Raw genomic sequence first — 21,573 nt, forward strand, 5'->3', positions numbered from 1 at the left:
TAGGGCAGATGAGCAGGTGTGGGTCAGTTCCAGGCTGAATATCTGGGGACCGTCCGTGGTGATGAGCATGTGTTGCCACATGTGAGGGCCACCGATGAGCAGCCGTTAGTCGTACTGTTGGTGACCCGGGCTGTTATCTGTGTTCTGGAAAAGTTTTGTATAAACTGAAATAATTGTAAATGATATTCTATGAAAAACGTGGGGAGCATAGTGTTTATAAAGGAACACTTCAGCGATCATTTTGTATAGCGAATGCTCAGCTCCATATTTACCAGTCTGAATTCTGGGTCTTTGATTTCACTTGAAGTGGGATTCTCTTTCATTTTCATTGAAGTGAAAAAGGTCTGTTGTGTGTGTATGTATATCTTTAGGACTAAGAAAAAAGCTCTTTTTTTGCCTAGATTATTTTCATCAAAACGTTGTTGATTAAAAAAAACAAAACTTGGGGCGCCTGGGTGGCTCAGTCGGTTAGGCGTCCGACTTCGGCTCAGGTCACGATCTCGCGGTCTGTGAGTTCGAGCCCCGCGTCGGGCTCTGTGCTGACGGCTCAGAGCCTGGAGCCTGCTTCCGATTCTGTGTCTCCCTCTCTCTCTGTCCCTCCCCCGTTCATGCTCTGTCTCTCTCTGTCTCAAAAATAAATAAACATTAAAAAAAAAACCTGATATTAAAAAAAACCAAAACTATTGATATAAATTATGGGAAAAGGTATTTCATTTTATTTTTTTATTTTTATATGTTTTCATTTATTTTTGAGAGGGAGAGACACATACAGAGCACAAGCCAAGAAGGGGCAGAGAGAGAGGGAGACACAGAATCTGAAGCAGGCTCCAGGCTCGGAGCTGTCAGCACAGATCCCCACGTGAGGCTCGAACTCACAAACCATGAGATCATGGCCTGAGCTGAAGTCCAATGCTTAACTGACTGAGCCACCCAGGCACCCCAATATCTGTTCATTTTATATTGTCGAGCCTGTTCTGGGCTGTGGTGCTGTCATTTAATCTAACATCTGGGGTGAAAGAAGGAGCCCACGGGCCGAGGAAGGGTCTCCATGGGAGGAGCCTGGCAGAGAGGCCTGTAGGGAAGCCGGGGGAGCTGAAGCCTGGCGCAGGGGTGGAGGGAGAACGTGGGTTTGAGATGACCTGGGGGAGCGAAGCGGGCACTGGATGCTGCGTGGCTCGCAGCAGGCTCTGGTTTTTCTCAAAATGGCACAGGAAACCACCCTTAAGACTGGGTTTGTTTCTGTTATGATGATGGGAAGAGAAAAAAAAATCCTGGGTCTGTTTTGAAAAACTAACACTCTCTGCTGCGTGGGAGCCAGACTGGAAGAAGCAGGAGTAGGTGTGGGGAAGATGGGTCAGAAAGGGATCGCATGAGTCTAGGTGCAGAGTGGCGATGGCTTGGACCAGGCTGATGGCAGCTGAGATGGAGGGGTCACCAGGTTTAAGGATGTGTTGAACATGGAAGTGACAGGGCGTGGTGCTGGAGGGAGGGGGCAGGTTTTGGTTAAAGGAGGATATAACGCTCTGTGTCGTGTGTACAGCTGTTTCAGGGTAGGAAGGTGGGACATAACATCTTGTAAGCTTCTAAGTGCTAGACTTGTTTCACAAGCCATAAATATTCTGTGGAAACCTCGCTAATAAGAATTTAACCCATGGGAAGAACTCGAAGGAAGGAAAAGACTGAATGTGATAAAATAGTCAATATGTTCTGTGCTGCAGTGAGAAATAGAAACCTAAATAACGGACTGATAAACACGTTTACCGTCCTTATAACTACATAGCCTCTGTTGTTTCTGATGTAAACACCGGAAGAGAAAATGCAAAAATAAACAAAATTAGTTGCTGTACGAGGTCTGGCAGAACAATGATTTTATTGGCCAGTTCCTTTAACGTTGAAACAATGGGTTAACAATTTCAAAATACTAACTCTTCTCAAAACTTTTCATTTAGGGTTGATCGGGATGGAAAAAACTATACTGGAGTCCTTTGTGGTTTGGGGTGGAATCCAACCACGGGGGCCCCTATCCTGCCAGAGCATGACATTGAGCTAGCATTTGATGTTCAGTTCAACGTGGAGGATATCATAGAGGTAAGACTGACTCATCAGCACTGTAGTGGTTGTCTGTCTGTCTCTCTCTCCCTCTCTCTCTCCCTCTCTCTCTCCCTCTCTCTCTCCCTCTCTCCCTCTCTCCCTCTCTCCCTCTCTCCCTCTCTCTCTCCCCCCCCCCCCCCCCCTTTCTCGGTTGGTTTGTACACCCATTTAACCGCACAGTGTCTGACACGGACCTTTACTTACTTACTTACTTACTTACTTACTTATTTATTTATTTATTTATTTATTTATTTATTATCAGTTATTTTATTTTATTTTATTTTATTTTATTTATTTTATTTTTTTTTAATTTTTATTTATTTATTTATTTTTTAAACGGACCTTTAAATACAGACCTACGTCTCTGGCCCCAGAGGTGCTTGCTGTCCCTTAACCTGCCTATTTTACTTCCCTTTTCTGTAGGAAGTAGCTTCCCAATAGAGACGGTGCTCTCTGAATTTCTCCTGTGGGATCTCTGGGCACAGGAGGCTTTTCTGGGCAGTGGGAGTAAACACCAGGCCAGTAGGACTGCTGGGGATCTCTGTCCACGCCTCCCTCCAGGTCCGGACTAGCTGCACATCCTTGCTGGTCCGCGGCGGGAAGCGAGGAAGCGGAATCCTGCTCTCGGCTTCATCCTCTCGACAAGGGTGGACGGCCTGCTGAGCGCGTAGCGGTGCGGCCGCGTGTGTCTGTGCGGGGCCGGGACGCGATCAATGTAGCGGGCAAGGTTAAGCACTTAGAAACTTAGGGAGCAGGCTGACAAAGTAATTTTATGGCTTTTGAATCTGATAATGAAAAACGTGGGCTTATGTTTTATATGCTTGTGTTTTTTATAGTTCGTTGTTCTAGTAATTCAGTTTTGGTACATTTAGAAAGTAAGAAAGCTGGTCTTCCACCACAGGTAGTTTGAACGGCGCCGCTGTAAAGTACGTGGCCCTTTTTCTTCTCAGAAGTTGCACGAACTAGGTGAGGTCGGCGTAACTGCGTAGAAGGGGGTGGAGGAAGAAGGCAGGCGCTATGGTGAGCTGCGCCGAGCCCGCCCTTATCCCCCAGGCTGCTGTGGTTACAGTTGTCGGTGTTTTCATTTTATTGACTTAACTTTCACTCTAAGGTGTTTGGGGGCTTAAAAATACTCCTTAATAGTCCTAATTGTAAAATATAAAACTTCAAGAAGTAAATATAGGAGAAAATCTGGATGGCCTTGGATTTGGCAGGGAGTTTCGGGATGCAACACCTAAAGTACAGTCTGTGAAAGAAGAAAGGAGAAGCTGAACTTTGTCAAAATTAAAACCTGCTGTGCCAGAGACCCGGCTAAGAGGATGAAGAGATGGGCCGTTCGCGAGGAGCAAATGCTTGCGGATCATGTACGTGATAAAGGACTTTTATCATAATACGCAAGCCAGTCATTAAAAACGTAAGTAAGCGAAAACATGGACAGCAGTGTCCTATTCACGAGGAAATGCGAGTTAAGACCGTGACGTACGTCCACGTGCCTGTTAGAATGGCTGAAATCCAAAAAACTGACAACAGTGCTGGCGAGGATGTGAAGCAGCAGGGACTCTGGGGACGCAGAAAGGAGGTAGAGCTTTAGAAGACAGAGCACACATCCATCGTGAGACCCGACAGTCCCACCTCAAAGTGTTTCTCTAAGAGATTTGAAGACTCACATCCACAGAGAATCCATTTGGGAATGTCGATTGCGTCACTCGTCGTTTTTAATTGCTGAAAGTTGGAAGCAGCCAAGATGTCCTTCAACTGGGGAGTGCAGGATACCCGTGGGATGGGATGCTCTTCAGCACTTCAGAGGAATGAGTGGTTGATTCATGCAACGACACAAACAAGTCTCTCTTAAAACTTCTTTTAATGTTTATTTTTGAGAGAGAGAGCGGGGGCGGGGGCAGAGAGAGAGGGAGACACAGAATCCGAAGCAGGCTCCATGCTCCGAACTATCAGCACAGAGCCCGACGCGGGGCTTGAACCCGCCAACTGTGAGATGATGAGCCCTCCAGGCACCCCATGGATAAGTCTTAAATGCGAGTTTCCGAGTAGGAGAAGCCAGGACTCACGGGCTACTATTTTAAGAGTCCATTCACGTGACATTCTGGGGAAGGCTAAACTAAAGGACAGAGCGGATTGGTGGTCACTCCAGAGCAGAAAGGCTGCTCTCTGGGATGTTCAGCTGGTGGATGCGTGACCCCATGTGCTTGTCAACCCACACACAGGCTGCCCCTCACGGAGGGGAACTAAGGTGTGTGATTGAAACACACACACACACACACACACACACACACACACACACACATGGATTTTGGGTAATTGCGTTGAGGAGAAAAGGAGCTTTGGAAGACAGTGTTATGACTGAAAACAGTCAGGCTGCAGCACATAAACACTGCTCTCTCTCAGTCCAGCCGCTTCACTCTGGAGGTGTTTACACGGGACTGAGGCTGAGCGGCCGGTACATGGATGTGCGAGCTGGGTTGCTCACCGGACAGGAGTTCCAGACGAGCAGGGAAGGCTGGAATGGACCCTGGGATACGGGATGACCCGGACGCTCATCAGTATGAGCACGTGTGACCTCTCCATGCACCAGTGCGTGCGCGTGCGTCCGTACGGCTCTGTACACATGCGTGTACCGACCGCCTGCCCTGTGAAGGCCTAGAGGCTGTGACACCCCCAAAGCCACCAGCACACCGGATGCCCAGACTCTGGTTTCTGACAGGATTTTCCGGGAGAAGGAAGCGGGCTCCTTGGAGAAATGGCTCTCCTGGGGCTGGAGCAGGGAAAACAGAGGGTGAGGCGTGGGGCTTCCTGTAGCGCCAGGAAGTAAACAAGTGCTCGGAGCTAGAGGACAGGGCACGTCGAGGGGCCGCAGGGCCAACCGAGAGAGCCCCACTGGCCAAAGCTGCCGCGGTTTGGGCGGCAAAATGAACAAAGCAGTACTGGATTATAACCCAGGAGGGTAAGATGATTATTTGCGTGTCCGTAAGGTCATAAAGAAATGGTGGAATAAACAAATGAGGGAGAAGAGACCGGTCTTCATACCGGAGGATTCCCAACAGGGTCTGTGGATCCCTGCCTCCAGGAAGTGGAGCGTCATCTGCCCCCAGACCTGACTGTGAGGGTGGACTGGACTCGGTTATGTGCGTCCAAGCAGAAGAGGAGGGGTGGAAGAGGTGTGATTAGACTGAAACGTCAGAACCTTTCTTGCTGATTTTCAGTGGTTTCTTTTGTTACTGTTCCTTAAACTACAGTAGTGGTGATTGATGTTATTTGTGTTGTTTTAATAATTTGTTCCAGAAACCGTATTGATGATAGTCATAAGAGTATGAACTCTGAACGCTAATGAAGTATTTAAATGTGGAACGGAATTCAGTTACAGAACCACATGAATGTTGGTGTTGCCATTTATTTACAGATCAATATTCTCAGGGCTGCTGTTAACAAGCTAGTGTGCGACGGACCCAATGGGTCGAAGTTTCTTGGGCCAGAAAGAATCGCACAGTTACAGGACAGCGCTCGTCAGAAACTTCTAGGGTAAGTTGTCCACCTTAGAAAAGGTGTTAAATATGCAAAGCTGTCCCAGCTGTCGGGAGAAAGGCTAGCTTTAGTTTACACTCTTCGTTTTTTTACGTAACCATATTTTTCTGTGGACTTCGTGCTGAGGTTGGACATACATAAGGTGCACGGGGCGTCTCGGTATTTGCCCAGGGGACCGACGCCCAGATCAGAAACGATGCTAGAAAACAGGAAAAGTGCTCCTGAAACCAAAAGAAATCCCCCTAGAATGTACACGGGAAGGTGCGGAATATCACCACGATGCCAGATGCTGCTTGCCCTCCACGGGACACTGCCTCGGGCAAGGAAGGGCCAGTGCCCGGTGTCCCTGTTACCTCACAGCCACCGTTGGCAAGGGTGACCTCGTCCTGACCAGCCGTCCAGTGATCGTAGTGCATTCGTACAGTTGTGCCAGCCTCCCCACGGCTCAGTGGTACAGCATTTCTGTCCTCCCCGAAAGTTCACTCGTAAACGGTTTAAAACTGGATTGGGGTGGGGGCGCCTGAGCGGCTCAGTCGGTTAAGTGTCCCACCTCGGCTCAGGTGATGGTCTCATAGTTCACAGGTTCGAGCCCTGTGTGGGGCTCTATGCTGACGGCTCAGAGCCTGGAGCCTGCTTCGGATTCTGTGTCTCCCCGTCTCTCTGCCCCTCCCCTGCTTGCGCTCTCAAAAACAAATATTTAAAAAAAACTTTTAAACTGAATTAGGGTGATTGTCGCACAGCTCTGTAAATTTACTAAAATTATGGAATTACAGACTTAAAATTGATGAATTCTGTAGTAAATAAATTATATCTCAACAAAGCTGTTTTAAAAAACATAAGTTGTTTTTTGCTCATCTGTAAAGCACGTCTGTTCCCACCCTTGGCTGCCACTGATCTGCGCTCGGTCTCTGAAAACCTTATGTACGAGGAATCGGGTTTTTTTCCCTTTTTAATCTGGCTTTCTTCACTTAGCATAACAGGTTTGCGATTCATCCGTGTCATAACACGTTTGTTCTTTTCTGTCGCCGGGTGATGCTCCGTTGTGTCTGCGCCACACTCTGTTCCGCGGCGGGTGAGGCGCGTGGATCGTTCCCGGTGTCGGGCTCTGTTGAACGGCGCGGCCGCGAAGGGTCGTGTAAAGTCTCAGGTGAACGTTTATCTTCAGCTCTCGGGTAGATGTCTGGGAGTGCCGTCGGTACGCTGCGTGGTGAGTCTGTGTTCGCCTTTTAAGGACCGGCCACATGGTTTCCCACGGTGACTGCTGTGTTACGTTCCTGCCAGCAGCGCATGTTCCAGTTTCTCCACGTCCTCGCCAGCGCTCGGCACCGTCCGGATACTTCTTTATGGTCGACGGTCCGGTGGGGGTATGGTGGGAGTCGTTGTGGTTCCGACTGGTGTCTCCTCAGTGACTAATGATACAGAGCATTTGTCCATATCCTCGCTAACCAGGTGTATATTTTTTGGTGAGATATCTGTTCAAATCTTTTACCCAGTTTTTAAATCGAGTTGTCTTGTTTGTGAGTTTTAGAAATTCTTTATAAATTTTAGCTGAAAGTTTCTTCGCAGATATGTAATTTGCAGATATTTTCCTGGTATTTTGTCTTTTCATTTTCTTAATGGTATCTTCTGAAAAATACAAGTTCTTAGTTCTGATGACCTCTGCTTTATCTTTTTTTTTAAAAAATGGATTATGCTTTTGGTGTTGTCATATCTGAAAAATCTTCGCTAAGCCCAAAGTCATAGAAGTTCTGTTCTCTATTTTCCTCTCTTACATTTACTTGGTGTATTTAGGTTTTTGGTCTGTTTTGAGATGACACTTGTGTAGTATGGTATGAGGTGCAAGAGTCTGAGTTCATTTTGTCATAGCTGAACATCCGTTTGTTATAACCACATTGGCTGGAAAGCTCTACTTTCCCTACTGAATTGCCTTGGCACCTGTCAAAAATCAGTTGGCCACAAATGTTGTAAAGGTTTGTGCCCGGACTTCCTGTTTCTTTTTGCTTATGTCTGTCGTACGCCAACATGGCATCATCTTGATTGCCAAAGCTTGAAATTGGGTAACGTTAGTCTTCCTATTTTGTTCTTGTTTTTTCAAAATTATGCTTACTATTCTAAATTTTTTTCTTAATGTTTATTTACTCTTGAAGGAGAAAGATAGAACGTGAGTGGGGGAGGGGCAGAGAGAGGGAGACAGAATCCGAAGCAGGCTCCAGGCTCTGAGCTGTCAGCACAGAGCCCGATGCGGGGCTCAAACCCACCATCTGTGAGATCCTGACCTGAGTGAAGTTGGTTGCCCAGCCGACTGAGCCACTCAGGTGCCCCTATGCTTAACTATTCTAGATCGTTTTTTTCCCATATATATTGTATTCATTTGTTTAAAAAAATTTTTTTAATGCTTTATTTATTTTTGAGAGAGACAGAGACAGAATGTGAGTGGGTTAGAGGCAGAGAGAGGGAGACACAGAATCCGAAGCAGGCCCCAGGCTCTGAGCTGTCAGCACAGTGCCCGACGTGGGGCTCGAACCCACAAACTGTGAGATCATGACCTGAGCCGAAGTTGGATGCTCCACTGACTGAGCCACCCAGGCGCCCCAGTGTTTTAGTGTTTGGGTTGCTATTGTGAATGAAATTCTTTTACTTTTGTTTTTGGGCTGTTCCTTGCTAAAAATGAAGAATTGATTTTTACGTATTGGTTTTATCTTGTGACTCTGTAAAAGCCATTAGTATAGTAGTTTTTGTAGATTCTTCAGGTTTTCTCTCTCACATACAGGGTTATATTTACAAGCAAAGACAGATTTTCTTCTTCCTTAGTGACCTGTTATGCTCCGATTTTTTTTTCTTGTTTTATTATATTGGCCATTGCAGTGCTGAATGGAAGTGGTAAGGCAAACAGCTTTGTCTTCTTCGTCCAGTTTTAGGGAGAAGGCATTTAGTCATCCACTGTTAATGTATGATGTTAGCTGTCGGGTTTTCATAAAGGCTCTTTTATCAGGTTGAAAAAGATCCTTTCTGTTCCTCGTGGGCTGAGGGCTGTTATTAGGAAAGGAGGTGCATTTTCCCAAGTATTTTTTTCTGTCTATGAGGTAAGCATGGCTTTTTTTTTTTTTTCTTTTCATTCAGTTTACATGGTATATTGTATTAATTGGTTTTTGGATGTTAAAGCCAGCCTTGCATTTCTGTTTTGCATTCCACTTGGTATATAATCCTTTTCATAGATTCGTAGATTGGTTGCAACATGTTTTTATTAAGGATTTTTTCACCTGTATTCGTGAGGGTTGTTTCTTTGTAGTTTACTTGTGATATCTTTGTCTGATTTGGTATCAGGGTAAAACTGGACTCTAAGAATGGGTTGGGAAGTGTTCCCTGCTACTCTTGTCTGTGAGTGTTTGTGTGAGATTGGTATTATTTCTTCCTTAAATATTTGACAGAATTTTCCAATGAGGCCATCTGAGCGTGGACTTTTCTTTGTGGGGAAATTTTAAGTTACTAATTCAATTTCTTATATTTTAGGTGTATTCAGATTTTTCTATTTTTTTTTAAGTCAGTTTTGGTAATTTGTGTCTTTTAGGAATTTGTTCATTTAAAAAAATGTTTATTTTTGAGAGAGAGAGAGAGAGCATGGCAAGCAGGGGAGGGCAGAGAGAGGAAGAGAGAGAACCCCAGGCCCTGCACCTTCAGCACGGAGCCCGATGCTTGGCTTGATCTCATGAACCATGAGGTCATGACCTGAGCTGGAAACAAGAGTCAGATGCTCAACTGACTGAGCCACCCAGGCATCCCTGGAATTTGTTCATTTATTTTTATTTTTATTTATTATTCATTTTTTAAAATTTATATCCAAGTTAGTTAGCATACAGTACAATAATGATTTTAGGAGTAGAATACAGCGAGTCATCCCCTACATATAACACCCCGTGCTCAACCCCTCAAGTGTTCTCCTCAATGCCCCTTGTCCATTTAGCCCATGCCCCCACCTACCTCCCCTCCAGCAACCCTTAGTTCTCTATATTTAAGAGTCTCTTCTGTTTTGTTCCCCTCCCTGTTTTTATATTATTTTTGCTTCCCTTCCCTTATGTTCATCTGTTCTGTGTCTTAAAGTTCTCATATGAGTGAAGTCATATGATATGTGTCTTTCTCTGACTAATTTCACTTCGCTTAATACCTTCCAGTTCCATCCACGTAGTTGCAAATGGCCAGATTTCATTCTTTTTGATTGCCGAGTAATACTCCATTGTATGTATATACCACATCTTCTTTATCCATTCATCTGTTCATGGACATTTTGGCTCTTTCCATACTTTGCCTATTGTCGATAGGGCTGCTATAAGCATGGGGGTGCATGTGCCCCTTTGAAACAGCACACCTGTATCCTTTGGGTAAATAACTAGTAGCACAATTGCTGGGTTGTAGGGTAGTACTATTTTTAATTTTTTGAGGAACCTCCATACTGTTTTCCAGAGGGGCTGCACCAGCTGCATTCCCACCAGCAGTACCAAAGGGTTCCCCTTTCTCTGCATCTTTGCCCAACATCTGTTGTTGCCTGAGTTGTTGATATTAGCCATCCTTACTGGTGTGGGGTGGTATCTCATTGTGGTTTTGATTTGTATTTCCCTGATGATGAGTGATGTTGAGTGTTTTGTCATGTGTCTCTTGGCCATCTGAATGTCTTCTTTGGAAAAGTGTCTATATTCATGTCTTTTGCCCTTTTCTTCCCTGGATTATTTGTTTTTTGGGTGTTGAGTTTGATAAGTTCTTTACAGATTTTGGATACTAACTTTTTATGTGATATGTCATTTGTAAATATCTTCTCATGGCATTTGTTCATTTAAATTGACTTATTTATTGGCATAAAATTGTTCAGAATATTTTTATAATCCTTTTATTTTCTGTACAGTTGATAGTTGTGTTCCCTCTTTTGTTTATGATTTTGATAATGTGTGTCTCCTTTTTTTTTTTTTTTCTTGGTTAACTCAGCTAAAGTTTACCAATTTTGTCAGTCTTTTCAATTTCACTGATTTTTTTTTCCTCCTAGTGTTAATGTTTTTTCCTGTTTGTCGATGTTCACTCTTAAAATTATTAGTCCTTTACTTCTGATTACTTTGGATTTAATTTGCTCTTTTTCTAGTTGTACAACCTAGCACCTTTGATTATTGTTTTGAGACCTTTCTTTTCTGTCACAAGCATTTAAAGCTGTATGTCCCCTCTGTCACTGTTTTAGCTGCATCCCATATTTTCTGATCTATTTTAATTTTCACTCTTTTTTTTTTTTTTAATTTTTTTTTTTTTTAACGTTTATTTATTTTTGAGACAGAGAGAGACAGAGCATGAACGGGGGAGGGTCACAGAGAGAGGGAGACACAGAATCTGAAACAGGCTCCAGGTTCTGAGCTGTCAGCACAGAGCCCGACGCGGGGCTCGAACCCACGGACCGTGAGATCATGACCTGAGCCGAAGTCGGACGCTTAACCGACAGAGCCACCCAGGCGCCCCTTCACTCTTTTCAAAATATGCTCTCGTTTTCCTTGTGATGTATTCTTTGACCAAATGGGTAATTGTTTATAAGTATATTAATTTTCAGATATTTGGGGATATTTTCCAACTTTCCTTACATTGTTGATATATAATTTATTTCTGTGTAGGCAGTATACATACTTTCCATGATTTCCATATTTTAAAAAATTATTTTAATGTTTATTTTTCAGAGAGACAGAGTGTAAGTGGGAGAGGGTCAGAGAGAGAGGGAGACACAGAATCTGAAGCAGGCTCCAGGCTCTGAACTGTCAGCACAGAGCCCAGTGTGGGGCTTGAACTCATGAACTGTGAGATCATGACCTAAGCTGAAGTTAGACACTTAACCGACTGAGCCACCCAGGTGCCCCATGAATGATTTCCATATTTTAAAATTTATTGAGACTTGTTTTATGGCTTAGCATAGATATAGTCTTTCCTGGGAAGTGTTCCGTGATCACTTGAAAATTTGAATGTGTACCTGCTCTTGTGGGGTGGAAGCTTTGGTTGATGTTGGTTAGATCAAGCTGGTGAGTTGTGGCAGCCATCAAGTGTCTATCCTTGCTGATTTTCTCACTAGTTCTATGAATATTCAAAGTGGGGTATTGACATTTCTAGAATTATTGAATTATTTCTTCTTTCAAGTCTGTCAGCTTTTATGTTTTTGGGGCTATATTGTTTGATATGTATACATTCGTAATTGTTGCCTTTTCAGAATGTGCCAGTCCTTTGTCATTATGAAATAAATCTCTCTCTCTAGGAAGAGTTGTTGTCTTCTTCTTTTTTAAAAAATTTCTTTTAAAGAGAGAGAGAATGTGTGCCTGTCTGCGAGTAGGAGAGGGGTGGTGGGAGGGTGGGGAGGGACTCTCAAGCAGGCTGCATGCCCAGGGCAGAGCCTGTTGTGGGCTTGATCCCACGACCCTGGGATTGTGACCTGAGCTGAAATCAAGAGTTGGACTGAGCCATTCAAGTGTCCCAAGAGTTGTGTCTTAAAGTCTGTCAGATATTAATGTAGCTACCCTACCAGTCTGGTTTCTGTTTGCATGCACATCCTTTTCTGTCCTTTTACTTATAATCTATTTGCATCTTGGAATTTCTTCAAATATTTTTTTTTCTATGCCTTCCCTCATTCCCTAGGGCTCCTGTCACACCTGTGTCTGTACACTTGGTGTTGTCTTGCTGTGCTCTGAGTCTCTGGGCATTTGTTTTTCAATCTTTTTTCTCTCTGTTCTTCAGAGTAGTTAATTTCTATTGATTTGTCCTTCAGTTTCCTGCTTCTTTATCCTGACGTCTCAGACCTGCACGTGCTGGTCTGCTGTAAGGGATCTTCCATTTTAGTTCTTGTACTTTTGAGCTCTAGAATTTCTTTTTGGGTTTTTCTGTTTTTGATTTTTGTTGCAATTCTCTTTGAGTCATTGTCATCATATTTCCACGTATTTGTTAAAACGTGGTTTGCTTTAATTCTTCGTACATACTTAGCGTGGCTGCTTTGAGGTCCTGTGTGCTAAACCCATGTTTGGGCCCACTCACCTTCTTTTGGCTGCTCATTTTTCCTGAGTATGGGTCACACATTCCTGTTTCTGGGAGAATGTCTCAGTTTTTGGCTGAGAATTGGTCATTTTAGACGGTGCAGGGTAACAGGATAGGGTATTGATCCTGCAGGCTTCCGCAGGATACGTTTCCCTCCGTGTTGTCAGGCCACTGATGCCTGGGTTCTCTTTTTGTTTTTGTGTTCGTTGTCTTTTTTATTTTTCAGCCTGGCTTACTAGGAGTTGTCCTTGTGTCTGCACTGCTTAGTGCTGAGCCAGCGAGGGGTCAGAAGTTGTGCTTAGTTACCTAAGCCTTTAAGCTCCTGCCCTTTGCCGGTAGACGTATGTGTGGTTTGGGTGGTGCATCCAAGGTTCGGGTGGTTTTGAACTCTTCCCCAGTTTTTATGTTTTCCCAGGGCCTTCCTGTGCGCCACCTCCCAGTGGCCCAGGGCCGCGTGCCCGGCTCAGGGCCTCCATGGACTTTGTCTGCACGTGTGTGCAGCCTCCCCGCCGCCCCCCGGGTGTGTGTGTGCGTCTGGCCCTCTGGTGCTCTCACTCCAGGCTCTCCCTCTTGGGCTTCCACGTGGTCTGTTGTTCTGCTCTGGCCCCCAGCAGGACTGTGACCGAAGGCCAGTGGATCTGTGGGCTTTCTCTACGTCTTGCCTGTCAGGTGGACAATTTATGCTGACAGTGTTGCCACACAGGAGGGCCTTTCACCCCCTGCACCAAATCAGGGAAGCCCAGTCTGGCAGCGGAGATGCTGGTTTTCGTGGCCAGTCTGTCCCTGGCAACGCTTGGGTCCTAGGCCGCGCTGCTGGGGGCTATGGGCGGTGGCTGGGAGAAGCTGGCCCCACAGTTCACCTGAAGTCCGCAGTTTCTCATGAATCAGTGCTTCTCAGCTTGTTTGCTTTTCGTTAATTTCCAGAGCTTTTGAATGTTTGGGGTGGGGTTTTTTTTGACAATTTTGTCAAATTTCATAGTTGTTTCAGGTGGCAAGAAGATTTCCAGACCTCTTTATTCTGTCGTTGCTAGAAGTCTCTAGCTCTCTGCCTTTTTAAGCCGGTGGCATTCCCAGCTTGTCACAGGTGTCTAGAGTAGAGGGCAGAAAATACCCTGTTCCATCCCGTGACGCAGTGATGTGTGGTGACTGGGCACCTCCACTCGTGGGTGAGGGACGGGGAGAACGAGGGTTGGTCTTAACCCCTGCTTTGCTCCATTTTGTGCCTGGTTTTGAACGTACGGTAGATTTAAATGTCTGCTGGTTGTAAGTATGTAAATCTTGACCTTTAAAAAACTTATTGTAGTTATAATTCTGGATTTCAATCTTTTTTTAAATCCTAGTTACTGACTTTCTGGTTTTCAGTTACTGAGTATAATTAAGATGATGTATTTCTTCTTTAACTTGTAGTTTGTTCTGTCAGTCGAAACCAAGACAGAGAATTGTCCCTACGTGGCATGAAAAGCCGTACGAATGGAATCAGGTGGGTGAGAAATCGAGCGCCGTGCGAGCCGCCTGCCCGGGAGTGATGGGCTCGGGGGAGTGAGGGGCCCAGGGCAGGGGCTGTGGAGGGTCTGGAGAGACTAGAAAGGGACAGGCGATGTGGACGGTTCTGTTGAGTCATGGGGTAGCGTCACAGAGCAGACCGGCGGTCTCTGGATGGCGTGCCCTCTGTGATGCCCAGGCCGACTGTCCTGTAACTTGGGATGAAGCCGGGAGGAACATCTGGATCAGCTGTCGGGGCGCATCGGTGTTGCCTCCGTGTGCTCGGGCTGACAGCGTGCCACACACGGGGTGGCTTGAACAGCAGACGTTTATTGTCTCATGGTTCCCGGAGGCCGGAAGTCAGAGGTCAGGGCACCAGCACGGCCGGGTTCTGGTGAGAACCCCTTTCCTCGCTTGCAGGCCCGTGCCCCTATCCTGTGTCCTCACGTGGTGGAGAGCGTCGCCCTTACGTCTCTTCTGAGAAGGGCTCTGATCCCGTCGTGGGGGCCTCGCCCTTGTGACCTCATGGAACCCCATTCACTTCCCCAAAGCCCTACCTCCAGACACCATCGCACTGGGGATTTGAACTTCAACATTAGGGATTTGGGGCACACAGTTCAGTCCATAGCAGTTGGGAAATAGGGCAGGGCCCATCCGGGGCACCTTGACTTTTACCGTGTATAATGTTTATGAAATAAAATAAAATTGGACTTGAGGGGAAGGAACTAAGGGAGGGGTTTGCAGCTTGACTTCTAGAGCCAAGGGCGTCTTTGTGAATGAACCCGCTGCGGCGTGAGCCACGAGATGCCCCTGCAGGTGGTGTTTCCCGTCCTCAGTCGGCACGAGACCTTCTTCCTCCCCTGGGCACCAACCGGTGTCCCTCTTCAGAGCCCTCAGGACCGGGCCTGGAGCCAGCTCCCTGACAGGAGGGGACAGGAGGTGCGCCGGCCACCTCTCCTGCAGACTCTGTTGGGAGACTTAATCTGAGGGCAGAATTTTACTTTGAGGTTGATGTGCTTTAGAAAATGTACATACTTAGAAGCCGATAGCGGAGCCGCAGTTCGTGTGTACGTGGGGAGGAGCGTGTGGAGCTTTGGGTGAAGTCACCGGGTTACTGAAAGTGGCTTGTCAGACGCGCGGCATTGAGCGCTGTGAGAGACGGGAGGTGTTCTGGAATACGCCGGGAGACCAGAAGACTACTTTCTGCTGTCTTACGTGTCTGTGCACGTGTGTGTGTCCTTTTGATGATTCATTTTACTTCCTTTACTTGATGTCTCGCAGGCCCGTCTTCTAGAAAGGTCTGACTGGTCCTTTTGTCTGTCCCTTCAGGTGGATCCAAAGCTGGTCATGGAGCAGGCTGACCGGGAGAGTGGCCGAGGGAAGAACACCTTTCTCTACCAGCTTCACAAACTGATTGTTCTCAGTGCCTAGGCGTGCCGGCGGGCGGTGCCCCGGTTCCTCCCAGAGGAACCAGATCCGCCACGGAGCAGTGGATTAAAGGCTCCATCTGTAGACTGACTTCTCTGTATCTGAGCGTTACAGTCTTTGCCCGCTGCATCCAAAAGGTCTTCCCCATCCTGGTTCCTCTTCTCTGTGGGTGGTGGCTGGAGAGTGGTATTTCTGTTCTGGTGGGAAGGATTGGAAAGTCTGGTCTTTTCCAGAAACAGAAAATCACTGTGTTAAAGATTCTGGGATAACACCGTTCTGAAAGAAAGCTTTATTTGGAAAAAGAACTATATTTTGTTTTAAATTTATTAAGGTAAACAGAAATAGATGATCTTACACGTAAGGTTCCAGAATGTGCTAGTATGTTCTATCTTGTTACAGTGATTTAAACCTGGGGTACAGGCAGAACCACGAACCGCAAACCCCGCAGCAGGGAGCTGTGTGTTTCTTACAACTGTGTGGCATTTTCTAATTTTCTTTTCCATGAGGAAAAATATTTAATTTTGATAAAACTAACTTCAGTTTTGTATATTTTAGATTTTTACTTATGTTACAATTCGGAGTCCAAATTTCGGAAATCAGAGAGATTACCTGGCAACTAGTATTATCTGTGTTAAAGAATAAAAAAGCATGAGACCAAGTTTCTGTTTCTGACAGTTTTTAGTCAGAGGAGATTCCTGTCGGTCAGGGTTGCATCAGAGGAGCAGTCGCTGCGAAGACGGCGGCAAGGGGTCCCTGGCGGCCTCACACGGTTGTCAGAGGCGCTGATGGGAGGAGGGTCCGCGAGGGCGGCAGGAAGGATCAGGGGAGCGGGCGCCTAAGCAGGCTACTCCCAGCGGGCAGTTCGAAGCCCGTGAGAAAATCTGAGGAGCCTATGTATCTGGGGGCCGTGGGGTGGTGACCAGGAGCTCGCGTAGAGGTCTGGGCAACTGCCGTCTGGGGAGCTTCTGTAAACTGGGGCCCAGCACTGTGTGTGTGTCCCTCTGTCGCCCGTGTCACACTCGCGCCCCCAGTCTTGCTCAGCTCCGAGCCAGAGTGGTCCAGGTGGGGGTTCCGGGAATGCACTCCCAGCCTCAGGCAGGAGGGGGGCACCGCGCTAGCAGCACAGCCCTTCCTGATGCCTGGGGCAGCCCGAGGCCTACCTCCGCAGAAAGTCCTCTGTGAAAAGAAGCAGGATAGGTCCCCCTGCTGCCAGCTCTTCGCTTTGCGGGGTCCGAGGCATGTGCCCCGCTGCGGGTGAGGGGCAGCCGGTCCCCGGGACCGTCCAGCGCGGGGCCTGGTTAAGTCAGATGGTACCGGAAGGCTTGCTTAAAAAAAAAATCCAGCTTCTTCGTTTCTCTGGTTCTAACCCTTAAAGAAAACCATCCTGACTCTTTTTTCTGGAATTGCTTCCATCTTGCTAAGCATCGTAAGTAAATTTTGCCCTCCGTGATTTCCGCCACAGTCGTCGTTTACTTGCTGCTGTCTTGGTGAAGATTGAGCTCTTTATATCATTCGGTATCCGCGTTCCCCATCGCTCGACGTGGTCACGTCGGCGTGACTGGTTAATTCATTCTATTCTCAGCAACTCTGGAAATCCTGCTCTCTGCAAAAGCCAGCAGCATGCTTGACGGCCCCGCCTTCCGCAGAAGACGGGGCGTTACTCAGCGATCACACGGCGATTGTTCGTGTGCACGCTTCTCCAGTCCTGTGGGCCTTTAAAGCTTCATTTTAAGTGCAGTTCATCAGCACACAGTGTGCTCCTAGCTCTGGGTGTACAGTGTGGTGACGCAGCGTTTCCATACGTCACCCGCTGCTCGTCCCGACGGGTGCCCTCCTTTGTCCCCGTCACCTGTTTCCCCCATCGGCCCCCACCTCCCCTCTGGGGACCGTCCGTTCTCTATGGTTAAGAGTCTGATTCTTGGTTTGCCTCTCTCTCTCTCTTTTTTTTTTCCCTCTGCTCATTTGTTTTGTTTTTAAATTCCACATATGAGAGAAATCATGTGGTATTTTGTCTTTCTCTAACTTCACTTTTGATACTCTCTAGCGCCATCCATGTTGTTGCAAATGGCAAGGTTTTCTTTTTTTGGCCGAATGACATTCCATCGTTTGTGTGTACGTATGTACATGTACACACACACACACCCCACATCTGCTTTATCCGTTCATGTATTGACGGACACTTCAGTTGCTTCCATATCTTGGCTACTGTACACAATGCTGGTATAAGCATAAGGATGTTGTTAATTTTAGCCTTCTGACAGGTGGGATGATATCTTATTGTAGTTTTGATTCGTATTTCCCTGATGATGAGTGATGTTGAGCATCTTTTCATGTGTCTCTTGGCCATCTGGATGTCTTCTTTGGAAAAGTGTCTGTTCGTGTTTTCTGCCCATTTCTTAACTGGATTGTTTGTTTTTTAGGTGTTGAGTTTTATAAGTTCTTTATAGATTTTGGTTAACCGTTTATCAGATGTCATTTGCAAATATCTTCTCCCATTCTGGGTGGGGCGTCTTTTAGTTCTGCTCATTGTTTCCTTCGCTGTGCAGCAGCTTTTTATTTTGATGAGGTCTTACTTTTGTTTCCCTTTCCTGGGGAGATACATCAAGAAAATGTTGCTGTAGCCCATGTCAAAGAGGTTATTGCCTGTGTTCTCCTCGAGGATTTTGATGGGTTTCCTGTGTCACATTTAGGTCTTTAATCTGTTTTGAGTTTATTTTTGTGTGTGGTGTAAGAAAGTGGTTGAGTTTCATTCTTTTGCATGTGGCTGTCCAGTTCTCCCAACACTATTTGTCGAGGAGACTTTTTCCCACTGGATATTCTTTCCTCTTTGTCAGGGATTAATCAGCCGTGTATCCCCATGGTCTTAAGGAGTTATTTATGCTCATAGTAATACATGTACAGGTTATGGAATGAGAAGGTTTAAAGGGCAGGGAGTGAGAGGCCGTCCTGTCCCCCCCACCCCCCAGCCCTCACCCGTGCGTTCTTTGGGCTGCGGACCCTGATGTCAGCTGTGAGTAGAGCGTGCCTAGGCTCCCCGCACTCCCGGAGCTGCAGGTGCAGCGGGTACAGATGGGCGACAGACGGGGTGTCGGGAGACGGAAGAGCTGCGGGGGTCCGGGGTCCAGGTAAGGGACCGAGCAGGAGTGTGCGGCTCTCTCTGTCGGGAGCCGGGCAGGGAGCGGTTTAGGCCTTGTGGGCCACGTGTGTCGGTTGCCTCTGTTCCCCTCCGCGGTGTCCCTGTGGATGGTGCGCACATGGAGAAGGGAGACTTGGGGAGCGCGCTCTGCAGAGACCGTCAGACCATGGCTGGCGGGTGTGTGCGGTGGCGCTGCCTTCTGAAGGGACAGCCTTTCTGTGGGGAGGACCTGAGGTCCTGGCTGAGATCGGGGGAGGGAGCGTGCCTGGTGTTCTTGGGGGGCCAGTGGGGAGGCCTCTGGGGCTGGAGCAGGAGCCGTGTGGCGGGGGGGGGCCTGTAGAAAGAAGCCAGGTCCGGGCCGCGGGGTGGATTTTGTCTTGTACTCGAGCAAGGGGGAGACTCGGAGGGTTTTGAGCAAGACCGTGCCGTGCCCAGACTGACCGACGGAGAGAGCGTGCCGGCTGCCGCGTGGGGCTCCACGTGGGCGCTCTGCAGCCAAGGCCGGGGAGAGACCCTCCGCGCCGAGCCTGGGCCGCGTGCCAGCGGGACAGAGGACGCGAGGGGCCCGGATTCAGTGAATCCGAGGGAAGAGAGTTCTCAGGGCCACTGGTGTTGTGGGCTGAATGGTGGCCCCTCAAAGTCTCTGTCTCCGTCCTAACCCCTGAGTCTCCTGTAAAGGTGACCTTATTTGGTCAAAGGGTCTTTGAAGCTGGTTAGGTGAAGGATTTTGAGATGGGGTCATCATCCTGGATTTAGGGTGGGTCCTAAAGCCCGTGGCGGGTGTGCTTGTAGGAGACGTACAGAAGAGACGCCAGGAAGAAGCCGTCCGAGGACGGAAACAGAGGCCGGAAGGACATGGCCACAAGCCCAGGAGTGCCGGAAGCCACCAGGTGCTGGGAGAGTCATGAAGGACCCTCCTCCTGCGCCCCGAGCCTTCCCCCCGCGCCGAGGGAACACAGTCCTGCCAACGCCTCGATTTCAGACCCTTCGCCACGGAACTGGGAGAGAATGAGTTCCTGTTGTTCAGGGCCCCGCGGTGTGTGGGGGCTTTGTTACGGTGGCCCCGAAGGCAGCCCAGCCGGGGCCTTTGCACCCTTTCACTGGACACGTCCCGAGATTGGTCTCTGTCGTGTGGACACTGTTTCTGTCAGTTTTCCCCGGGGGCCGCACACAACATGCGCTCAGCTGTACCTCTGTGTGCCCACCTAATGTTTGTTGTGGATCCTGTTTCTGGATGTCTACTCCTGCTTTTTCAGTGCCTCACAGTATATGGTTTAATTGCTGTCTTGTAATTGACTTTACAACCTCACAGTGGACATTTGGATAGTTTCTAGTCTTGCTGTGATATACAGCGTTGCAGTGACTATCCTCATACATTTACATAACCCGTAATAAACTCCTAAAGTAAGAATTGCTGGGTCAAAGGGCATTTAGAAAATCATCTAGTTAGTAGACGTGGCCACGCCGCCTTCGGTCTGGTTGGTACCAGTGGGCATACGCTCCTGCCAGCGAGACGGGGTCCCCGTTTCCCCGTGGCCGCACCGTCGCAGTGTTCCCACGGCTTGTGACAATAGGAGGTACCGTTTCTGTCAGGTTACTTGTCTTAATTTGAATGTGTCTTTATGAGTGAGGCTGAGCCTCTTCATACACCATGAGCCATTGGTTTTTTCTGTGGTGGGAACCATGTTCACACCTTTTACCAGGCTTTCTTTGTGTTACGTTACGGTTTTTTTGTTGCTTATTTATTTTTGAGAGAGAGTGCAAGTGGGGGAGGGACAGAGAGAGAGGGAGACATGGAATCCAAAGGAGGCTCCAGGCTCTGAGCTGTCAGCGCAGAGCCCGAAGCGGGGCCCCAGCCCACGAACCGTGAGATCATGACCTGAGCCGGAACCAAGAGTCGGACGCTAAACCGACTGAGACCCCTAGGTGCCCCTAGATGTTAATGTTAATAGTTTTTAAAAACTATTTTTACAGTGAGGAATCCGCCCTTGGTGATATGGGTTACAAATGTTTTCCCATTTGTCATTTGACTTTATTGTGTTTTCTTTTTACCATGTGAAATTTAGCCTTTCATTTTCATGTAGTTAAATATATGAATCTTTTATGGCTTCTAAACTCCCTCCTCCCTGTTTGAGTTTATTAGAAATAGCCCCTTTGTTCTCTTCTAGTTTCCTGATGGTTTCATTTTGTAAATTAACTTTATTGAGATACCATTTACATCCAGTAAAATGCACTCATTGCAAGTGTGCAGTTTGACTTTTGACAGTCATACACACTCGTGAGACAACTACCACAGTTTAGGTAGTGAGCATTTCCATCACCCCCTAAAGTTCCCGTATACTGACTCCTTTGTAGAGAGTTCCCCACTGCCACTGCAGCCCCGGCCACCGCTGAACTGCCTTCTGCCCCTGGAGAGCTGGGTTTCTCGCTGTTGCCGTTTTGGGCCAGATAACTCTTTGTCATGGTCACACAGGCTGTCTTGTGCTTTTGTAAGCCGTTCGGCACCCTTGGTCTCCACCCGCCACTTATAAGGAACAAACCCCCTGCAGTTGTGGCAGCCAGACGTTGTCCCGACATTGTCACACTGCTGTGACCACTGCTGTGGAGCAGACTTCCCCTTTCTAGAATTCCATGTGATGGACTCGTACGTGCTTTACTCCACGTGTCTGGATTTCTTCACTCAGCATGTTTTTGAGATTCATCCACGTTATTGTGTTCAGTAGTTCATTTTTTGTTGTACGTTATATTGATCCGTTCACCTGTTGATGGTGGTTTGGGTGGTTTTCAGGTTTGGGTTGATTATGATTAAAGTAGCAATGAATGTTTGTGGACTAATGTCTCTGTGGATGTGTGTTGCATTT

General features: G+C 47.4%; 1 protein-coding gene across 5 annotated transcripts in view; it reads left to right on the forward strand.

Annotated features, from left to right (window-relative positions):
• Positions 1-16,234, forward strand: part of TDRD9 (tudor domain containing 9) — a 110,795-nt gene extending 94,561 nt beyond the window's left edge. For 4 of the 5 annotated variants that reach the window (XM_042944437.1, XM_042944438.1, XM_042944439.1 and 1 more), the window contains 4 exons: positions 1,950-2,088; positions 5,507-5,625; positions 14,074-14,146; positions 15,478-16,234. In XM_042944437.1, the coding sequence (XP_042800371.1) occupies positions 1,950-2,088; positions 5,507-5,625; positions 14,074-14,146; positions 15,478-15,579 (433 nt within the window). In that variant the 3' untranslated portion in view covers positions 15,580-16,234. The remainder of the gene's footprint in view (positions 1-1,949; positions 2,089-5,506; positions 5,626-14,073; positions 14,147-15,477) is intronic. The other variant, XM_042944441.1, reaches the window with a different exon arrangement.
• Positions 16,235-21,573: the final 5,339 nt, after the last annotated feature.

The sequence above is a fragment of the Panthera leo genome, chromosome B3 (genome assembly GCF_018350215.1).
Source record: "Panthera leo isolate Ple1 chromosome B3, P.leo_Ple1_pat1.1, whole genome shotgun sequence".
Lineage (NCBI taxonomy): Eukaryota > Metazoa > Chordata > Mammalia > Carnivora > Felidae > Panthera > Panthera leo.